Source organism: Rhopilema esculentum, chromosome 11 (genome assembly GCF_057945365.1).
Source record: "Rhopilema esculentum isolate cy_ngs chromosome 11, ASM5794536v1, whole genome shotgun sequence".
NCBI lineage: Eukaryota > Metazoa > Cnidaria > Scyphozoa > Rhizostomeae > Rhizostomatidae > Rhopilema > Rhopilema esculentum.
In genome coordinates this window covers 152,078-175,135 of record NC_142825.1, presented here as the reverse complement: position 1 = coordinate 175,135, position 23,058 = coordinate 152,078, and the positions used below count along the sequence as shown (strand labels likewise).

At 37.2% G+C, this 23,058-nt stretch overlaps 1 protein-coding gene across 7 annotated transcripts; it reads left to right on the top strand.

Moving 5' to 3' along the window:
* Positions 1-2,280: 2,280 nt before the first annotated feature.
* Positions 2,281-16,647, top strand: LOC135693013 (uncharacterized). 7 transcript variants are annotated; one of them, XM_089111281.1, is made up of 6 exons: positions 2,287-2,775; positions 9,808-9,952; positions 10,156-11,412; positions 11,811-11,894; positions 12,512-12,634; positions 13,148-16,647. In XM_089111281.1, exons 3-6 carry the CDS (start codon positions 11,313-11,315, stop codon positions 13,339-13,341), a joined length of 501 nt encoding a protein of 166 aa, XP_088967407.1. In that variant the 5' UTR covers positions 2,287-2,775; positions 9,808-9,952; positions 10,156-11,312; the 3' UTR covers positions 13,342-16,647. The 7 variants fall into 7 exon arrangements, 1 of the variants encoding a protein (XP_088967407.1); XR_016144246.1 differs by lacking the exon at positions 2,287-2,775 and adding an exon at positions 3,221-9,303; XR_016144244.1 differs by adding an exon at positions 4,341-9,303 and having other exon boundaries at positions 2,281-2,775; positions 10,156-12,634.
* Positions 16,648-23,058: the final 6,411 nt, after the last annotated feature.

The window sequence follows — 23,058 nt, the reverse complement described above, 5'->3', positions numbered from 1 at the left end:
CCTACCAATTCCTTGTGGTTATAGAAAGACGACAACTCCTTCTATCAAAGTGCCCATGGCAAATGATGCCACCTAGGAAGTTGTACCCAGTCACGGTATATAACCATCTAAAAAATTGATACACAGAATCCTACCGATTCTTTGTGCTTTTAGAGAGATGACAACCCCTTTTTTCGAAGTGCCCATGGCAAATGATGCCACCTAGGAAGTTGTACCCAGTCACGGTATATAACCATCTAAAAAATTGATACACAGAATCCTACCGATTCTTTGTGCTTTTAGAGAGATGACAACCTCTTTTTTCGAAGTGCCCATGGCAAATGATGCCACCTAGGAAGTTGTACCCAGTCACTGTATATAACCATCTAAAAATGTGATACACAGAATCCTATCGATTCTTTGTGCTTTTAGAGAGATGACAACCCCTTTTTTCGAAGTGCCCATGGCAAATGATGCCACCTAGGAAGTTGTACCCAGTCACGGTATATAACCATCTAAAAAATTGATACACAGAATCCTACCGATTCTTTGTGCTTTTAGAGAGATGACAACCCCTTTTTTCGAAGTGCCCATGGCAAATGATGCCACCTAGGAAGTTGTACCCAGTCACGGTATATAACCATCTAAAAAAGTGATACACAGAATCCTGTCGATTTCTTGTGGTTATAGAGAGACGGCAACACCTTCTTTCCAAGTACCCATGGCAAATGACGCCACCTAGAAAGTTTTACCCAGCCACCATATAAAACCGTTTTGATATTTTTTACACAGAATCCAACCGATTCCATGTGTTTATAGAGAGACGGAAACCCTTTCTATCCAAGTGCCCATGGCAAATAATGCCGCCTAGGAAGTTGTACCCAGTCACGGTATATAACCATCTAAAAAAGTGATACACAGAATCCTACCGATTCCTTGTGGTTATAGAAAGACGGCAACCCCTTCTTTCCAAGTACCCATGGCAAATGATGCCACCTAGAAAGTTTTACCCAGCCACCATATATAACAATGTTGATATTTTATACACAGAATCCTACCGATTCCATGTGTTTGTAGAGAGACGGAAACCACTTCTATCCAAGTACCCATAGCCATGGCAAATAATGCCACCTTGGAAGTTTTACTTAGCCATTACAAATAACCATGTTCTAAAAATTTAGAAACAGAATGCTACCGATTTCTTATGCTTATTGAGAGACGGAAACCTCTTCTATTCAAGTGCCCATGGCAAATGATGCCACCTAGAAAGTTGTACCCAGCCACGGTATATAACCATGTTAAAAAAATTGATACTCAGAATCCTACCGATTCTTTGTGCTTTTAGAGAGACGACAACCCCTTCGATCCAAGTGCCCATGGCAAATGATGCCACCTAGGAAGTTTTACTCAGTCACGGTATATAACCATCTAAAAAATTGATACACAGAATCCTACCGATTCTTTGTGCTTTTAGAGAGATGACAACCCCTTTTTTCGAAGTGCCCATGGCAAATGATGCCACCTAGGAAGTTGTACCCAGTCACGGTATATAACCATCTAAAAAAGTGATACACAGAATCCTGTCGATTTCTTGTGGTTATAGAGAGACGGCAACACCTTCTTTCCAAGTACCCATGGCAAATGACGCCACCTAGAAAGTTTTACCCAGCCACCATATAAAACCGTTTTAATATTCTTTACACAGAATCCAACCGATTCCATGTGTTTATAGAGAGACGGAAACCCCTTCTATCCAAGTGCCCATGGCAAATAATGCCGCCTAGGAAGTTGTACCAAGTCACGGTATATAACCATCTAAAAAAGTGATACACAGAATCCTACCGATTCCTTGTGGTTATAGAAAGACGGCAACCCCTTCTTTCCAAGTACCCATGGCAAATGATGCCACCTAGAAAGTTTTACCCAGCCACCATATATAACAATGTTGATATTTTATACACAGAATCCTACCGATTCCATGTGTTTATAGAGAGACGGAAACCACTTCTATCCAAGTACCCATGGCCATGGCAAATAATGCCACCTTGGAAGTTTTACTTAGCCATTACAAATAACCATGTTCTAAAAATTTAGAAAAAGAATGCTACCGATTTCTTATGCTTATTGAGAGACGGAAACCTCTTCTATTCAAGTGCCCATTGCAAATGATGCCACCTAGGAAGTTGTACCCTGCCATGGTATATAACCATCTAAAAAATTGATACACAGAATCCTACCGATCACATGTGTTTATAGAGAGACGAAAACAACTTCTATCCAAGTACCCATGGCAAATAATGCCACCTTGGAAGTTTTACCTAGCCATTACAAATAACCATGTTTTAAAATTTTTACATGGGATCCTAGCGATTCATTGCTCTTTAGAGAAACGGGCCTAAAATACACAAACTGAAATGATAACTTACGAGTGAAAAGTTCTTGGTAATTTAAATTTTATTTTGGATTTTTCATCTGAACTTCCATCGCCATCACTTCTGAATAATTCGGCGTCTATTTTCGGCTTTCTTCTTTTATTAAAACGAAAAGCGCAACGCTGTGTTCCATGATCAGCCATAGCTATCCATAACAGATTTGGATTTCCCGCGCAATAATGGCCGTTGCCTTTATAATGGCGCCCAAAAGAGGTTGCTCGATCCATCTAAAAGAGGTTGCTCGATCCAGTCTTTTTTGTGGATTATTGATTAGGATTTCTAACTCCGCTTTGTTCCTAAAAATTCCATCAACATTACTAAGAAAAACAGCTACAGTTTTTCAAGTCACTGAGTGTGGATAACGGTAAGGCAAAGTTCTTTTTTTACATTTTATTGTAGCTTTCGTCATTTAAATACGCAAGAAAGGGTCTTCTTTTTAAAAGCACTGCAATTGATTTTAGGCCGACTTTTTTGCGATCAGGAAGTTATAACTTTTGACCCTCCACCTCTGTTTTGTCGTCTATATGATGCGTTTCATTTCTTAGCTCGTACATGCAAAAAATTAAATAAACGATGTCTATTTTAGTGTCAGATTTGCAATTTTATTTCCTTAACCTGTCTTCATGGGCGAACATGAAGAATCCGGTTTCTCCAAAAACACCATATATTGTACTAAAACCTATAGTAAATCATATATAGGTCTATTATAAACTGTTTTAGGTGGGGAAGGGCCATTATTAAAGTACCGGTTCCATGTTTTTTACGTTTCAAAAAATGGGCCTAAGTACGTTTACCGCCAATTAGAATTTAATAAATTAGAATTTAGCTATAAATTGATAATGATACTGATATTAATGGAAACTATAATAAATTCTCTCAAGACATTGATATGCTTGTTGAAAAGTGCACAAAAACATGTACCAGTTAAAAAGTGCACAAAAAAGAATCAGAAATAAAAGCAAAACGTTGGATCAACAGCAGAATACAAAAAATGATGCGAATTCATAATCCTATTTTTAGACAAATGAAAAGAAATAGATCGGATCTTCAACTCTACAGAAAATTCAGAAATCAAGTAACAAATGAGATAAAGAAAAGCAAGCTAAACTATCTCCACGCCTATTTCTCTACGAAATGTCAAAATATGAGAAAACTGTGGGTAAGCATAAAATCAATTATCTCTAAGAAAGGCTCCATATCCCTTCAAGTATTGGTAAAATCAAGGATAAAGAAGAAATAATTTCAGACACAACTAAAATTTCTAATATCTTTAACAAGTACTTTGTCAATGTTGCTGAGAATATTACCAAAACTTTACCAAAAAGATCTGAGTCACCTATTGAATATCTTGAAAATAAAAAACTTAAACTCAATCTTCCTCTCTCCAGTCGATCACATAGAAGTTGAGAATGAAATTTCTAGATTTGACTCATCAAAGTCTTCTGGGCCACTCAGTATCCCAATCAATCTATTGAAAATCCTAGGACCCTATATTTCGAATTCCTTAGCTACACTCATCAATCAGTCGTTCTTCAAAGGAATTTTTCCAAATGAATTGAAGGGCATCTGTTGTGAACATGATTGGCTAATTCCATTCAATTATCTCTTTTGTTTAATACAAAGCATGGAATCGAGGGTGAATTTTTATGGCAATAAAAACTAATTTAGAAGAAATGAATAGTCACAAAACAATGGAATTCCACTTCAAAGTCTTTTGTTTTATTAGCCAACTGCTAATGCGAAATATGCCCTTTAAAAGTAGCCAAAATAATTCCTGTTTTTAAAAAGGGGGACACCAAAACTAAGTCAAACTATAGGCCTATATCGATGTTGCCAGTCTTCAGCTTATATGAAAAATTAATGTACAAACAACTCTATTCGTTTATTACTCATAACAAAGTAATCTACCCTTTACAATTTGGTTTTCAGGAAAATCATTCAATTTACCATGCTTTGATTAGTATGACTGAAGCAATAAGAAACAAACTTGGATGTGGATGTGGAATATTCATTGACCTTCAAAAAGCTCTTGATACTGTTAAGCACGATATTTTGATTAACAAACTTGAACATTATGGTATCAGAGGAGAGGCCCTGGCTTGGTTTCGGTCCTACCTTTCAGAAATTGTTGGGGATACGAATGGCCAAAGTTTAAAATGTAAACGAGACTTTTGAAAAATGTATTGATGGAACATGCGCAGTAAGGTTCGGGAATGCCAGCGTCTTGGAGGGAAAGTTTGTGAAACTTCTATCTCAACGCAAAGTGAACCGAGGAGCGATTCTAAGCGAGTTAGGCATCAATATTCAACAGACGAGCAAGGGAAAAAAGTTTCAATTGACCATACACTCTTAAAATTGTTCTCTATGCCAGGATGCTGTCAGTTTGCATTAGGCCTGTATCGCAGCTACGCGTAACAACCAGAATCGCAAATTACCACGAGGAAAAATCACTCTGTGGAAATCGGATGCACCTTGGTTGAAAATCCCATTGTTTTGTTTTTGAAAGCCCCTGGAAATCCGTTTGTTTTCTTGGAAATCTCGCACTTCAAATTCTGATGATAATGCCCCTTCTCCTTTATCTATTTTTATTTGTTTGAAACAACTGCTTTGCTGCAAATTGCATAGGAGCAAGAATCTTTGTGAACACGGTATCCAGATTGAAATTGAAATAACTTAAATTTTGTGCTTTAAAGGACCCTGAGTCCCACATACAGCTAATAACCTGATAAATTTTTTATACTGGGCAGGACTATTTGGAGTTGTTGCACAAAATTGTTGCTTATGTCTTTTTCTAAATAAACTCCTCATGTCAAGAAGCAAAGGTCTTATGCCAATGGCAAGTTCTTACAATTTGTTTAAAGGAAACATCAATTTGGTTACTAGTTTTATGCAAAGTATGTCCATTAGGTAGTCTAAAGGAACCCAATGGTTGTTATTTGTAATAAAAGGGAAACCCCAGTTGATTGCCAATTGCACCAAGTACAAAGTAGGTATTTGGCACAATTTCAGAAACATATTTTGCTGTATCAATGAAAAAAACAAATGAACTTAGAAAGTTACCATTGGGTGCATGTCCACAACTGTCAGGATATATAGATCAAAGTATTTATAATAAATTGGATTTCCAACAGCAGTGTATATTTTGATTTTGTTGATTCAATGCATTCTTTTCCGATGATGATTTGATAAAACATTGATCATTCATCACTGCATAACATCCTTTTATAACTACAGCATGGACTGCACCATAACTACAGTTTGTGCAAGTAGTGTATTTTCAATAATACTCTACTACATTTCCTTTAGAACTATTTGCTGAATGGGGAGTAACACTACGGGCAGCACCCCATCCCCCTAATATAAATTTGTTCACCAACACTGTAACTCCAGTTCAAAGTATGAAAGACAGAAGGCTTCATTCTAATGCAGAAAGATAGAAGAGGAAGTCTGTCACTCTCTCTGTTATTTAGAAAGGCTGCATGCTTTAAGTAAGCAATTTTTATAAGTTCAGCAGTCAAAAGATAGTGCTTAAAATGCTATAGGTTACCTCATAAGAACCAATAAATTATGTTTCTATTACTTGAATTTTCCTTCACTTTCCCAAATAAATCAAGAACATATGGCATTCACTGAAGTTATCTGATTGACCATTTCTCATTTTTGCAGATGTATGTGCATGATTTAAAGGGAATGTTTGCTTAGCTGTGAATACCTTAAAGTGCCCTTAAGTTTCCCATTTTGATAACTAAAGTAATCTTTCACTGTTCTGTTCAGTGACATGCAAGTTAAAGAAAAGTTTTTAATTCGTAATTCAGACATTTTTGAATAAAAAAAATAACATTTGGTTGATCCAACCCCACCAAAAACTTTTTTATTCTAAGGGGTCATTATTTAAGACAGGCAAAGGGATTTCTTATGATGAACAAGACATATTTTCAGAATTCTGGTAATCTCTATGTTACAGTACCACTTCCATTTTTGGAAGTGACAAATAACATCAAAAATATGACTCAAATTAGACCAGTCTATGATATGTTCAAATGAGTAAGGTTTCAGTAAACAGCATCAGTTCTGCCCCTGCCTTTTTCCTTGCCAGTTGTTTTAAATCAGCATATTCCAAACAACCAAGAACACTATGCAAATTTGAAATTATTTCAGAGTTTAGATAATAAACTAAACTTGCTAATTTGTGCGTCAGCGACAGAAATAAGGGGGGGGGGGATAAATCTAGAAATGAAGAGTGTGAATACTTTGCCTTTCTTTACAATCAAAGACTTACGGGTGTGGGGGTAAATCTGGATAACTCTGCTGCAAGCAGGGGGTATTACAGGGCCTCTGACGAAGGGGGCCATGGGGGGGTGCCATACCCCCACTAATTAGCGAGACAATATAACTTTTTTAAAAAATTTTGTTATGATTGTTAAAATCTCCCTTGCCCCCCCCCCCCCAAACTTTCCAACCAGCGTCGGAGCCCATGCGTTATCTAGTTTCCTACGGATTTGTTGGTCGTAATTGAGCTTAGAGGCTTAGATAACCGAAAATATTAATATTAAAGCTTTGGTTGACATTGAAGCTCTGCTCAATGATGCAATTTCATTTATGTTGTTAGGCCCAGACGAAAAATATTTTTCCGTTCAAGATTGTGTATAGCCAACATAGTTCCCAAATTTACAGTGATAATACCCGATGTCCTTTTTATTCGATTCACAGTCCTCACTATAACAAGATATCTTGATAGATAAACATGACGAAACAATTCTGCACCCGGAACCCCGCCATGATAATTCCTTCGGTTCATAATAAATCCAGCTACAAACACAAGACTAATTTCCTGTGAGCTATAGCCTAATTTTGCTTAGAGGGCCACTCCATCTAGGCCTCTGCAAGAAAGGTACTTTATAAACAACAACAGAACGATAAAACATCATGCAACTCCAGTTTTATCCAAGCGAGTGAAGCTGCGAGAGCGAGATATGAAACCAGTATTTCGCGGCAAAATGGAAGCGACTGCGCATGCTCTATTAATACACTTTTCTCTGATTGGATTTAAACTTTGAGCGACAAACAAAAGGAAAGACAATAGCCGTTTCAGCTCGTATCCCCAACAAGAAAGACATCAATTTGTTTCAGTCAATGACGTAAATTTTGAATTACTAAAAATCAGATCCGACATCCTAATTAAAATTGGTGAACAACATATCACCAGGGTAAATCATGTAAGATTTTTGGAACTTCTTCTGGATTCTTTAATATGCATCTACAATTCTCTATTTATGTCATTTCTCCAGTACAGTATCATTGTTTGGGGTCAAACATTTGCCTTATACAAACATTTGCCTCATACCCTATTTTCAAACTGCAAAAAAGAGCTGTTAGAGCAATTTCACTTGAAAAGGCCTTTTCCCATTCAACACTGATCTTTAAACATCTTTGGCCGTTCTTTGTTATCTATGCTTACTGAAAGTGGGTGTCTCTCTGTAGCAGCAAGATGTCCTTCTATCCACTGGTTTAGGTAACAAATTGTGATTGTGATAAAGCTACAAAGTTACCAGATGTCAAGCTCTACTGTCATTGGGTAAGGCAAAACCACTCATGGCCTAAAGGGCAATGTGTTGGTAAACAGGGTTTCAGGAGCCCTATGTGTAACAAAAGTTGGAATTTTTGGGGCATCTTATGAGGAAAGAAAGTTTGGAGATATTAACCCTCACAGGAAGAATTGAAGGGAAGAAAAGCAGAGACCTTGGATAGTGATTTATAGAGCCCTTCAAAACGTAAAAACAATATTACCACGAAGCAAAATAAACTTTTGACATTTGTTGAATTAACTTGATCAAGCATAAACAATCTTCTCAACAGACCGCAATAACATGATTTGCATAAGATAACCCCTTGAGAAAAAATTCAGCAAATTCAACGTTGTATTTTTTATACCATTTTTAATCCAATAGCCCTCTAATAACCACCAAGGACACAGGCCATCGAGTGCATTCTCCCGCAGATTTATTTGATTTTCGCAAGCATTAATATTCTATTGAAGTGTAATTTCCTGTTTTTTCTTAATAATTTAAAATCACCTGTGCAAATCAGCAATCACATTTCTGTCCAAATTATCACATTAATTTTCAGTTTTCATTTCTGTTGAGAGTAGTGGATGTTCTAGGGTGTCTTATAAAATGGATAGCATTAAAGGAAACAAAGTTAAATGTCCAACTTAAACCCATGCGTTTTGATGAAGCAATATTTGAATCTGAACATAACAGTAGTGATACTGGCAGTGATAAAATCTCATCAAGCGATGGCAACTTACATATCTAGAAAAATCTGAACAATTTAGAGGTGCAAAATAAAGCGCCTAGAGTTTCTAAGGGGCTTTTTTATGGAGCACCTTCATTCTGCTTAGAGCATTTTGCTAATCATTGTTTTCAGTCTTGTTCTGAACAAAACTACCCACATGAGTACATCTCGTGTTTATCTTCCCTATATTTTACCTTAATATGCATGTATTCACCATCTGCCTATGAATTTTCATGCACCTTTTGTGAAGCTGCAGCTCTATCATAGTGCCTAAAGTATTTGTCCAATAGGAAAAACAGTCATTTTAATATACCTCATGGTTTATCTTTGGAGTTCTTGTGTTTATCATAAGGTCTTCATTGATTGACAATAAGGTATATAATGGAATTTCAGATTTGACAGCTTAGAAAAGACCAATCAAAGACAAAACTTATCTAACTTGCAGAGGTCTATTTATCTATGTCTGCATTTGGAAGACCTATCTTTAACAATTATAGTGTATGCCCATTCTGTGGTTATGATATTAACGAGGCAACGATTGATTGGAGTGGATCATCTCACAGGCTTTTTACCACAAAAATGATACTGGCTGTGCAAGGTGATCTATGAATTTTTGAGATCTTAGACTTTTTGAATCAAAGACCGAGATGCAATTTTTTGTTTGGGGGGTGGGCAGCCCTAATAAATAGATGTAAAAACAGTCATGTTTTACAAAGTAAAAGTATTTTACTTATACCAGCTAAGTTTTTCGGGAAGGGGACAAGGCCTCTCGGTCCTTGTTTTGAATAGTTAAAAAACTAATTTATATAGACATGCAGAAAATTATACAGAAGACTTGATCAATATGTAGCAAACATGATTTCCGAAGTCAATGGCCAATTGAAATGCTAATCGGCTTAGTATATGTTGATGTCACGCATTAGCTAACTGTAGGAAGAGAAGATGCGAACCTGTGAGAACTTTGTGTTCTGTTAACTTTATTAAGTTAATCTTTTCTTGAAGAAGCAATTATCAATTATCACAACGTCAAGTAGCCCTTACTTTGATTAATGACGAAAGAGATATATTTCCTTTTTATACAAACCTAAATTAATTTTTTCAGTGCCGTACAGAAGATGCCAGAATGCGCAGTGTGGTTTGATTCAACCATATGATGGTTGCGCAAAAGGAATTTTGAACATGGGCGAGTTTCTTGTTGGGCACGATGTGCTGGGAGACTATATGCTTCATTTTCTTCATGGCCACAGGTACCCTTTTGCTTCTCATCAGGAGATTTTCATTGAAGAAGAGAATTTTCTCGTGAATCTATATCTGATAACTATTTGACTCTGTTGAAGTTTACGTTTTCCTCTTGCCAACATCAATGCATCCTTGCATATGAATATGGCATATGCAAATACTTTTTCACATGTTCACTTTATCTATTCTTCTTCTACAATGTTCCTTACAGCCAAAGCCTTGTCAGCTACCTGAAGATATGGAAACTCAACCTACGTGCCTCAAGATTTGATGTGTCACACTGTTTGACGTATGACCAATGGCGAATGGCCTGGTACTCATTTGTTCGGCTACTAGACGTTGATTTCATTTCCAGGTTTTCTTGTTCTAAGTCTGGACAATATCCTCCAATAATCTTATGCGATGCAACATCACTTGGCTATCGGAGGAAATATTCTCGAGGCCTTCAAGAGCTACCAGACGAGGCCAACCCTGTAATGCTGAATGGAAGATAAGTGATAGATATCTTTTTTGTGCTTAAAGATAAATTTTTCGTACATTATAGTATTGCTACCGTGATGGGCTACTTCAGTTCCACATCAAGAATTTTTTCTTCTGAAAGTTATTACGTAGACTATTGTAGTCAATATATGAGCAATTCTTTATGAAAACTTCTGATCTTTATGAAAACGCGGGCCAGTTCTATGCTTTACTCTGTCAGATTCTGAAGCTTTCTCATTTTAGTTAATTCTATTTGCTGGCGATAATAAGAAGAGTGCAAAATTTATTCTTTCACTTCTAATTCAAGATTTCTTTCTTTGGTTTGGTATCATTACTAGCTTCAGCCAACGAGTTTGTATCAAGAAGAGGAAAACCAGGATGCTACTAAGAAAACTTGTTTCATCGAAATATTTGGAATGCGTAGAAAGAGCATCACTTAATACACTTCTAAGCCACGAACATCCAAACATTTTGCACGTGCTTGAAGCTTGTGAAGAGCTCTTTCAAGGCTGTTAGCAATTTCCAAGGGAGCTATGTACCTTCTTCAGGTGCATTTCATCAAATTCGCCGGTTTGTTCTTATATACCACCGACAGCTTCCTTCAATCATTTGGCAGCACGTTTATCCTCTGGGCTGATAATAAGGAAAGACCCAGAGGCTCTATCCGAGCTTCAGATTTGTGCCCCCATTGTTTATGGAGTTATAAAATGTCTTCCTGCTGCTTCTTTGCCACAGCCGTGAATCACGTTGCTTGAAGATCTAATTGTGAAGTCAAGGTATGTCACAGATTTCCAGCCTCATGACACCTCAACATCGAACAGTTTCTTGTCCAAAAGTTTGAGCTTCTTTCCTTCGTGGCCACAGCTATCCGACCGTGGCTCCTACACAATGGATAAAATGAAGAGCGACACCAGGGAGGAATGTGCTAAAACATATCGAGGTCATCCAAATTTGTTGCCTGGTATATTCACAGTTTACTGTCAACACGGTATGCTCTTTTAATTAATGTTCCTTGCTTTAGAAAAAATGTGTCATTAAATTGTAGCATATATATCTGAGGTGCCCATTTGGAGTTAACTTATCAGTGCAGTTACTCTTCAGAGAAAATTGTATTGTTGTCCACTTGAACTTTCCACCAAACATATAGCATGGTTTCCGTTTGTTGTAAAATAGTTAGTCGTCATCCAAATGATTCAAGGAAATCTCATGAGTTATTAACAAACCTGACATAAATCGTTGCTTCAGAAAGGATGATGATGTCAACAGCTTCCGCGATTAAAAAATAGTGAACTTTCTATGAACTCGTTCCGTATGACCTCCCGTTTGGCAACTTTTGCTCTTTCTTTCCAAAATTTTGTTTTAGGAACACCTTTTTTATCTATTCAGAAATCTGCTACGGTTTTGAAATGATGCAATGCCAAGAGTCTACTAATGTCCCATTCACAATTATGCGAACTAAATTGCCAGAAGGTATTTATACAGGATTTATCACATCGAGCTATTGTCATAATAAGCGATTTGATCTTGTCTTATTAATACGTGCTGTTATCTTGAAGAGGTACAGGGATAAAGTTTCATAAAGTTTTCAGGTCATTCCGTTTTCGTAGTCAAAACGAGATGTGTTTCCAGATTGGTTCAGATTGGAGGACTGTTTTCAAATGACTCCACTTTTTTAATGCCTCCACATTTTCAGCATCGTTTTGGAGTTTGGTATCGAATGACAATGTTTTCGAAACTAGCAATGGAAACGCAAAATCCATCTTGGGAAAACATCTGGTAACAATGTGAAGCCAATTATGTCCAAATGTGTAAATGCAGCAAATAACAGGATCTTTTCCAAACTGAATTATTTTGGTTTGGAATCAACAAAGATTTTCTCCTGTAATCAGGCTCATCGTTTCTTCTCGATTGTGTCGATTTATTTTTCTATGTATATATATTTTAATTTTGTTTTAAATTTTAATACCGAAAGCAGTGTAAAAATTGATATGTTTAAAAGCGTTTTTCATCATGTCTTTCATCGCTTATTGTTTCCTCTTACAAGTAATTTATTGGCCTTCTCGTTGGCCTATTTATTTCTTTTACAGCCCCTGAAGCAATAATATATGATAACTGTTGCCATCTGCATCATTACTGCTTAAACAGAGACCCTGGCTTCTTTAAACAATGCAACTTTTTAGTAGACAGATTCCGCTGGAAGAATCATAAAGGTTTGTACATTGTTGTTGTTGTTGTTGAAGCAGTTGTAAATAACTGTGCCCCCTGTGATCAATATACGGATGAAAGATATGCAACAATCTTTGTTCTACGTTGTTATTTACCTTATGGTCTTTTTTCTTGCGTCGAACAGTGATACCACATCTTTTATTGATCATTAATTTGAATAAAATCAAAATCAGATTAAAGATAATTTTTCAAATGGAATGAGTGTAAACAAAAAGAGCTCTCATTTCAGTACGACATACAATCGAATATAATGAAGAATTATTGCGTGACAGTTCTTTATGATTGGAAGCTAACTCAAATTTATAAAGCCAGTGATAGTTACAATACGAAAAGATTGTCGAAATAGAAGGATTTGAATTGTCAACGATAGGCTAGAAAAGCAATATATTGATAGAATTTATGTCAAGCTTTGTCCAATTGGTAGGAGGACAGAGCTGTCCCTGCAATCTCAATGCGTCAAGGGCCGTTTGAATTAAAGGTATTTTTCTTATATTTAGCTTGTGCTGAAAGCTACAATGCTTCTACTCAACCAGCATATGACCGAATCAACACCCAAATCAACGAGCAGAGAAATGCGCTGAAGACGCTCAAGAGTCAAGTGTCGTACATGAATGAAGAGAATTTTCTCAGCCACATCAAGCTGCTTTTTTTTCACTGCAATTACACACTTAAACAAGAAAAAGGATTCTAAAACTTCAAACATTCACCCTTTTCTTACTTAAACGTTAATGGCGACTCCAAAGTTTGCGTAATTGACAAGTGTGAAATATTAAATTCTTAAAAACGTGTCAAACATCGCACAATGATGAAATCACACGATTTGAAACACATTGCGTTTCACAACGTTACACTTTTGCATAGGGTACCAAAACGCATATTACATTGGCATATTACATTTTACATGGGAATGTTACAAAACAGTCCTCCCCATTTTTTTGCAATAATAGATTTGATAGAAGAAAGAAGATAGAAGAAAAAGTTTTGAAAGTTTATGCTAACTAACCCATTAGTAGCAGTTCTGCTGGGAACCCGTTTTTGTTCTTTTTCATTGTGTTTTATCTTGTGTGGTCAAGGCTTTTTTGTTTTTTATATTAATTGAAATCTTCTTTGAACCGGTATGTTTATGAATAAGGACTGAAAGAAGCAAGTTTTTTCTGAAAGGGGTGTTTTACGTTGTTTCAAAGGGCGTTGCCGTAAAAAAAGTTATGTACGCGCCTCCTAGCCTCGTTCCAGCCACTTCCTTGTTGGCTGGTGCCAATGTGACCTGATCTAGGATAATATTATGGTTTTAGCATAACATTGGCCAAAAATCGTTATTTAGTATAAAATCTAGCATAATTTTGACATTTTTTTAAAAATTCATTGTTCAATTGAACCTTTGTCTATCGTTACCAAATGGGGGTAAATTGGGAGTAAATTGGGACTTTCCACTTTCAGGATTTTGCCAGATGTTTGGAATGATTGTCAGCCATATATTTTATGGTTTGCGGCCAAATTCAGTCAGCTAAATGCAGTATACAAAAAAGCTAAATGTTTTCTAATTGTGGGGAGTGATAGCGTAATCAAAGTTTGCTTTGTAGGTTACAAAAGTTTTCACTCGTTTTATCTTAAACTGTCTGTTATCTTTCACTTTCTTTCAGCATTCATCATTTGCAATTTTGAAATTATTTTAAAAAGTTTTGAATATTATCTGTGCAAAAAGTTTTGCTTCTTTTGCATTTCGTTGTTTCTTGCAACATGCGGCCAGAATTCAGCCAAATTTCGCTTCCTCGGTCAAATCAATTTATGACGGCCAAGGGGTTTCGAAAAACTGCCAAAATTGAGAAATTTGGCCTTTAAAACCATGAAGAATGAGTACACTGGGTTTTAGATGATTGGTCAAAAAGGCCAAATAGCAACTCTGGCCACTTTTGATATTCTGAGCATGTGTTAGCCTCTTTCTCGAGCGGGGTTGCCTTGATTTAAAAATCAGCATATTTTTTGCAAATCTAACACAATTTTATGAATATTTTGGCATCATTACAAAATTGAGATCTGGTCGCACTGGCGGGTGCGTGGTGTCTGCATTACAAACAAGATGGGGGTAAAGATCATGCTTTCAAACTGTGCAAAAAGAGAATAAGAAGAGACAAGCAAAGTTTGTACATCAGTGAGAGAATAGATTATGTGCCATCTGTAACAAGGATCTCGTTCATAGTATCAAAACTTTTAAAGAACAAAGAATTTGGTTGGCTGAATGCAATTAAGAGTTTTTCATAAGCAAAAAAGATTTAAGCAAGCTTCACCCAGCTTTTGTACGGGACAAAATAATTCATTCAATGATGAATTGAAACTTGAAAAATAATGACTAGGATCACAGAGATCTGAGATTTTTTCTCAGAGGAATTCTACCTGGCGAGACAATGGCTTGGATTCTCGCAGCAAACCCCAATTCTGCCGATTTAGAGAGCCTAATTCCCACCTACAAAAAGATAGAAGCAGGTGGGGAAAGCAGAATGGCTCCAGAAAAACTTAACCAATCTAAACAGATATAGCAATAAATATGCTTGATCTTGCAAGTTTCAAATTCCATGAGCAGCTGCAAAGATGTGGCTCCAAAAAACCAAAAACATATAAGTCTAGGAAGCAAGACTGATTTAAGCATTGCAGGAGAAAGGAGAGAAAAACAATTTTGACGGAGATCCGAACAAACCATGTAAAAGGGTTTCCTTTCGATAAATTTTTGCGCACAAGTTAAGACATCATTGTATGTTGCTAATTTTCATATTAACCCAATCCATATATTGTAAAGAATTAGCTTTTGTATCTTATACTTCATTCATTTAAGAATTTGCTCAATTAGGACATGCTATTTGCACTATGGTGGCAGTTTCTATATTCGCCAGGCCCATGATGCCAATCCCAGGAAAGCACCACGCCCAATTTTTATAAAAAATGTGGATCTATGAAAATTTCTTATTTTAGGCCCTGATGTCACAAGGGTCTGTCACATCAAGGAGAGACTATGGGCGTACGTCGATGCCCGTTCTTCGATGCCCGTTCTTCGATGCGTGTTCGTCGATGCGTGTTCGTCGATGCGTGTTCGTCGATGCGTGTTCGTCGATGCGCGTTTGTCGATTCTCATTGATGTACGAATACATAAATTCCACCACTGATCAAAATTCTCTAATAATTTGATTGAGCTACAGCCCTCTCGAATAAGCCCCTCGTTCCTATTGAGCTAACACAACATATCAGAAAAGAATATCATGAAATACATAATACAAATTTAGGGGTAACACCTTTTGCTGCAATTGTCAGGGATGCCGGAACGACCAAGGGGCAAGGGGGCGGACTTGACTAAAAGGGCATTTGAAAAATAATTTCCAGCTACCAACAATTCTTTCTTAACTGTCATTTTGTTTCAATCTTCCGTGGGTATCTTGAAAATCGACTAAATTTCGGCATAGGATATTTCTTCACAAGTTTAGAATGTCATGATAAATAGGGTACTAAAGTCAGGACTTCATATGAATCTCTTTGATTTCCTATAAAACAGGGCCGCCGGAGCCGGAGGGGCACGGGGGCACAGGCCCCTCTTGTTTGGAAAAAGTGCGCAAAGTGCCCTTTTTGAAAAAGAATTTTAGGTGTACTTTTTTCAAAGCCAGATATTTTTTCTTTAGACGCCAAGTAAGGCCTGGTTCAAACGTCGCGCTTCATATGTGCCGAACCCAACTCTGTTTGGAGCGACACTTGAGCATATTTAGCGCGACTGCCGTTTCAAACGTCGAACTTAATCATGTCGCGCTAAATGGGTCTTAAGATTGTTACATGAAGTATCTTGGTCAAGGCACGCAATCTCAAATATTTGTTTGAACGCATGCGCCCTTCAAGAAAGAAATGAATTCTGGTAAGGAAAGTAAAAAAAATATTATTCTGCATTGAGTTCGGTACATGATAAGTTTGACGCTTGAAACCGTGCCGTACTGGAGCCGTGCAGCTCGGCAAGCTCTGCCGATCCAAATAGACCAGAGGGTGGAAGGGGAGCACCACCACCCGAACGGAGAATTTATGAGACCAATCTATTCTGGTTCAGTTTTTTGCGTAGATTTCGAATTTGGGTGTTGATCAACGGTTTAAGGGGGCTTTCCCGAGATATGGGGGGTCTAAAGACAAATTTTGGGGTTAATTGCTACAAATTTGGTTTCCTCAATAAAGTTCAATAAGATAAAGATAGATATGTTCTTTGACTATATCTATGATTGTTGGCTGATATTTGAAAGTGTTTTTCTATATTTAGAATTTAGGGGGTTAAGGGAGGTTAATATTTATACATGTTAAAGGTTCATATAGATGTTTTTCAACCTGACCTGTTTAAAAGATTAAAATAAGAGCTAATAACTATGTTAAAATACTAGTAACCGAAGAAATTTACCAATCAAACCTAATTTACAATATTTAATAATACTAAGGCTATAAAAAGTGAACGTAAAGATGAAATAAAAGTTGTCCCCGACTATAGTTGTTCTTTGAAGGTTTTCAAGGAGGGGGCCAATTTTGTAGCCCTTTCTAGACTGTTCCACAGTTTTGGACCGCGATAAGAAAAAGCCTTTTGGCCATTTATCGTTTTTAGCAGCGGTATCTTAAGATCAGTTTCTGATGAACGCAGAAACCGTTCTCTATCATCCGAACATTTTTCGAATATTTTTCTCAAGTAGTCTGGTGCAAGCATATTTAGAGATTTGTAAGTTAGCGTGGCTGTCTCCTTTCTTACAATATTTCTGATGGTTAACCAGCCAAGATTCTGAATTATCGGAGCAGCAGACGCATCGTATAGGCTGCTAGTTACAATTCTGGCAGCTCTATTTTGGATTTTTTGCAACACGTCAAGCTTTGATTCATTACAGCAGCCCCAAACGGAACAACAGTAGCTCAAATGGGGCTCAACAATTCCTCTATACATTTTGATGAGGATGTCAGATGGAAGATATTTCTTAGAATACTTAATAAGTCCAAGGGCTCGATTAGCCTTGGTCTTGATAGTATCGATATGCTTGTCCCAGTTGAGCTTACTGTCTATCTGAACACCTAAGTATCTTGTGTTGGTGATCTTTTCAATGTTCTGATCACCTATTGAAAAAGAAAAAGATGGTGGAGCATCAGGCTGGCTTTCGATCTTACGGATGTTTGGACCAGAGCCTATAACAAGTGACTGCATTTTCACTACGTTCAGGGAAAGTTTATTTGCATGCAGCCAATCCTGTAGTTTCAAAAGATCTAAGTAGTTTCGAACATCCTCTGGATTTTGCGAAAGAAATTCATTAAACAGAATTAGAAAAGTCACCTTTCCACACGTGGTGTACTTGAGCCTTCTTGCTCTATCATTGGTTAAGAGGCTTGTCTGCACATATGTGCAATGTAATTTGCAACGCTTGATATATCTCAAAAGGCTGTTTTTGCATGGTGGCTGCAAAGAGAAGTCTGTGATTTTTGACCCCTTGAAAAATTTTTTCAAAAATTTTTCCGTTGAATATCATGAACAGACCATAATTTATAGGATTACTTGATGTCCCTAGCTTTGCGAAAGTTGTGACGAATGCTTTTGTGCCTTGCATAAGCTTCCAACTCTTTCTAAAAAATACCTACCTACCTACCTACCTTTCTACCTTCCTCCCTATCTACTTACCTACCTACCTCCCTATCTCCCTTTTTACCTACCTACTTACCTAGCTACATACCTACCTATCTATCCATCTACCTACCTGCTTTCCCGGACATCGAGCAGCCCCACTTCATATACACACACTTCTTACATGAAAATAACGAAATATAGTCATTTCCACTAAATGCATGCAAGCCAAGCGGGGCTTCTTTTTGAAAGACCGATAATTCACAAGCAGCTAGAGCGAAGATTTTTCTATTTTTACCTGTCCCACTATCAATAAATATTTAGAAATGAGGTTCCTGCCTAGCAAGCAAGATAACAGGGATGTTAATATATCTCCAAAACAAGAACGCAAATCGTTTCTCGACCTTCGTTTTGTTGGAGAGCATGATGTAGAAGGAAGCAAACTTAAGCTAGTGATATTTATGCAGCGATATCTATATATATTTTTCTCTTTGCGAGAAAAATTGATCACTCTGTTCCCTAAATGACAGCCTTGACGAACCCAGACTTCTTTAACCAACTCAAACAACCGCTCTTTATTCTGTCTTTTCCTCAGAAACGCAACGAAGTTAGGAGGAATCTTTATGTTTGGCGATTTGATGAAGAAATGGTTCTCTGCATTCTTGATGAACCAATCGGCATGTTCGAATGCAATATATACACAGTTGTATTGTGTCCGTAATTCATTCAGCAACTTCGTTGCAAGCCTCCTGAAAGTGTCCGGTATTCTAACTGTAGATCGAATGGTGGCAACCAAATCAACAACAAAGCAAATTGCCTATCTCCTCTTTTCTGTTCTTCATAAGGCTGGTAACTGTGGTATTTATATGTGCCTCATACTTCTAAGTACCTGAGCTTCACGAGACAGCGAGGAAGGGGATACTATCACCGAACTCGGCTTCTAACCTCTTTTTAACTTAGTCTGCTGTTCTCTTTAATGAAACAATACGTTCCAGTTAAAGTCTTCATTGCGACGGCTCGGTTCATGATTTGTTATATATGAACACACAGGAAAAAGTCAGCTTACACTGTTCTTCGCTTGTTTCAAGTACTTCGTTAGTGGGATCGTGGACAGCTGTAGAAGTAAGAGTAGTCGACTTCCTACTACAAAATACTGTGTACTTATTATACCAGGAAAGCTTGACCCTCTCTTAATGCTGGAGCTTTTTGCAGAGTTCGGCATGATGAAAGTTTATATAAGTTTCAATAGTTGCTTCTTCCCCTTATTAACATTGATAGGCCCTTGTTATTAGGCGCTTGCTTTCGTCACTGTTTTCTTTTTTAAGGAGATGCCTTTTTGCTTACTTTCTTCCCCTTTTGCGTTTTGTTTGCAAAGACAGATACGGCCTTCGTAAAGTTCAGGTAAAGCTGGCGATATCGTTAAAAGGCAAAGGATCTGATCTTCAATGACTAAATGAGTGCAATGAACAGCTCATCTTCTTTTTCTGTTTGCCATATATTCTAACTACTTTCATAGTTTACTCTTGCTTTAATCACAGAACATTGAAAATTATAATGAATTTGTAAGCAATGAAATTGCAGTTTTTAGGTCATTTGAAAGAAAATCCAAACCTCTACACTTTTACACCCTCAATGGTCTTCAATGTTGACAGGTAATTATCGTTTAAGGCTGTGAAGTACATACAAGTTACATTCCTAGGTTATGACAAAAAACCATGTGTTAAAGTACTTCTCATAAAGATTTGCTTTTGGGCCTCATTTCCTTTCTGATCCATAGCAATAAAGCTGTAGTTATAAGAAAATCTCCATATCAGTCATTAAACATGTCTGAGAAACCCACATTCCTGGTGAGTACAAACAGCCATTTCCCTATGTGATCATGCTACAGTACTCCATTCAGTTGCGAAAAATCAGTTTTTTGTGGAATTTACAGTATTTTGTACTCCTGTTTCGTTTTCTATGGCCCCCTCACTTCCAAATGGGAGTCAACAAGCATAGATATCATCAAAAAACTGACCTGTCTATATTTTATTGACATTTATATTAGCCCTGAAATCGGACTTTAGACCCCCTATATCTCTGAAAAGCCCCCTAAAACGAGAGATCAACACCCAAATTCGGAATCTACACGAAAAACTGATCCAGAATATATTGGTCTCATAAATTCTCCGCTCGGGTGGTGGTGGTCCCCTTCCACCCTCTGGTCTAAAACTAATCTGCCGCTCCTAACTAAATCTGCCGTTCCAAATTGATTCAAACGTCGCGCCCGTCATGTACTTAATTCTCGAGTTAGGTTCGGCACATGAGAAGCGCGACGTTTGAACCTGGCCTAAAAGAACTTAAATCAAGGCGTTGTTTATTTTTTATCTTGCTAAATTTTGGAAGAGATAAAGACTGAAAATTTGCTTTGAAATATATAAAGACTAAAAATTTACTTTGAAATAGATAGAGCCTAAAAATTCGATAATTACTTTCAATTTTGTACACCATATCTTTGGTTTAACTTGTAAGTTTTTGTTACTTTTATATGAATGATTGCATTAATGTGGGATTATTATTTTTGGTCTGTTGTTATTGATCGGAATATTTGTCGAATATAATGCATCTACCATAAGTACGGGGGAAGGATGTGTGCCTGCCGCGATCTCCACGAACATTAAAAATAAAAAACAAATAAGGGTGAATCGAATTTTAAAGAAAATATGAATCATACGTTGATGAAAGATTTACAAAAACAAAAGAACTTCAACGTCCATGAGGAATTATACAATTAAGTATGCCCAAGAGTGCATGACTCCTAAATGAAGCACATAGCCATTTACGCTGTGTTACTTTTTTCTAAATTTCTGAATTACCATGAAAGCTGTCCTTTTTTGACAATAACCAATATTGCGAAAAAATATATGTTTGTGCCCGTTTTATTCCTTTTGCCCCCCCCATGCTCAAACCTGTGTCCGGTGGTCCTGTATTGGGGGGTATGACCCTGGCAAAGGGACTTCTGGCAACAATAGTAGCGATGGGATGATGCAAGGCGACAGATAACAGTACTGATACAAACAAAACAGGCAAAACTGGTCGTATAACAGCATTCAGAATTGCACTATTTGCTGTTATTGATTCATATTAGGCATGCAAACTTCCCTCCAGTTTTTCTAAAACAACTTTTTGATTTTCAAATATCACAAATTCCATGGTTTTACTGTTTTGTAGTTAAATAAAAGTCTCCGAAACCGAAACTTGGACAAAAATGTGCAATTTGTGAAAACAGACCTTCGGTTTTTCCTTTAATAACTTCTCGCAGAAAAAATGTTAAATTACCATTTAAAGTTTAGTCGATAGAACATAGTTTGCTACACTGTTTTTAAAGTCTGCAACTGCAAGAGGTAAAATTGTTTCAAGAACATTTTCAGCCCCCGAAATTTGCCGAAAATCTCTATTTTCCCATAACTTGCTTTCCCATCACCAAAATCATTAATGCAAATTAATTCAGAAGGAGGTGGCGGGGATGACACCCTCAATTCTAAACAACAATTCTTACAAATTTCCTTAAACAAGCTGAAAATGCAGTTGGGTCCATCAAAAATTTCCATAGAAAAGTTATCTTGACATTTTTTATCCATTCTCAAAGAGTGGTTCTTATTAAAGCGCAGCTTATATAGCCGAGCTCTGAAGAGGCGCATATTTCGATATGAAGATTTCTTTCTCAAGTCTCTTTCTTTCTTCCTCCACACTCCCACGCCAATATGTTTTCTTTGCAACCCGTTTGTAAGAAATTGAATGGTATGACGTACTACAGTAGTTGTTGCTGTTGTTGTCTTTTAATGTACACGTGAAGTATGCGTTCGGATAGATTTGAGTTGAAGTTGATTAGAGAAGACCTAAGTTAGAATCTACGGAATTATACAGTCCTCTATTTATTGGAATTAGAACTTGAGCCTGAACCATATATCGTTGTCTTTCTTATCCTTTATCTACTATCTGTAGTACTGAACTTGAGCCACCAGCGTATATAGCAATTTCGCACACAGTTCAAAACTCTTGGAACCCAGGGTAGGGATGGCATCCCAGCATCCCTTGGCAGTGCACTTTTAGTTTGAATTTTGTAGAGAGACTTTTAGTTTCCGTCTCTCTATAAGTACAAGAAATCGCTAGGATTCTGTGTAAAAAGATTCAACATGGGTATATATGATGGCTGGGTAGAACTTTCTAGGTGGCATCGTTTGTTATGGCACTTGGTAAGAAGTGGATTCCGTCTCTCTATAGGCACAAGGAATCGCTAGGATTTTCTGCATAAATTTTTATAATGGTTATAGGAGGTGACTGGGTACAACTTCCTAGGTGGCCTCATTTGCCATGGACACTTGGATAGAAGGGGTTTCCGTCTCTCTATGAGCACAAGGAGTCGCAAGGATTTAGTGCATAAAATATTAACATGGTTATATGTGGGGGCTAGTTACAACTTCCTAGGTGCACCATTTGCCATGAGCACTTGGATAGAAGGGGTTTCTGTCTCTCTACAAGCACAAGGAATCGGTAGGATTCTGTGCATAAATTTTTAACATGGTTTATATGATGGCTGGGTACAACTTCCTAGGTGCATCATTTGCCATGGGCACTTGGATAGAAGAGGTTTCCGTCTCTCTAAAAGCACAAGGAATCGCTAGGATTCTGTGCTTAAATTTTTAACATGGTTATATATGATGGCTGTTTACAACTTTCTAGGTGGCATCTTTTGCCATGGGCACTCAGATACAAGGGGTTTCTGTCTCTCTATGAGCAGAAGGACTCGCTAGGATTTAG

What these genes read in the sequence shown, in the direction of transcription:
- LOC135693013 (XM_089111281.1), top strand. Translation starts at nt 11,313, where the DNA reads ATGGATAAAATGAAGAGCGACACCAGGGAGGAATGTGCTAAAACATAT. An exon ending in CACAGTTTACTGTCAACACG is followed by an intron (nt 11,413 to 11,810) that starts GTATGCTCTTTT and finishes TTATCTATTCAG; the next exon opens with AAATCTGCTACGGTTTTGAA. An exon ending in GCGAACTAAATTGCCAGAAG is followed by an intron (nt 11,895 to 12,511) that starts GTATTTATACAG and finishes TTTCTTTTACAG; the next exon opens with CCCCTGAAGCAATAATATAT.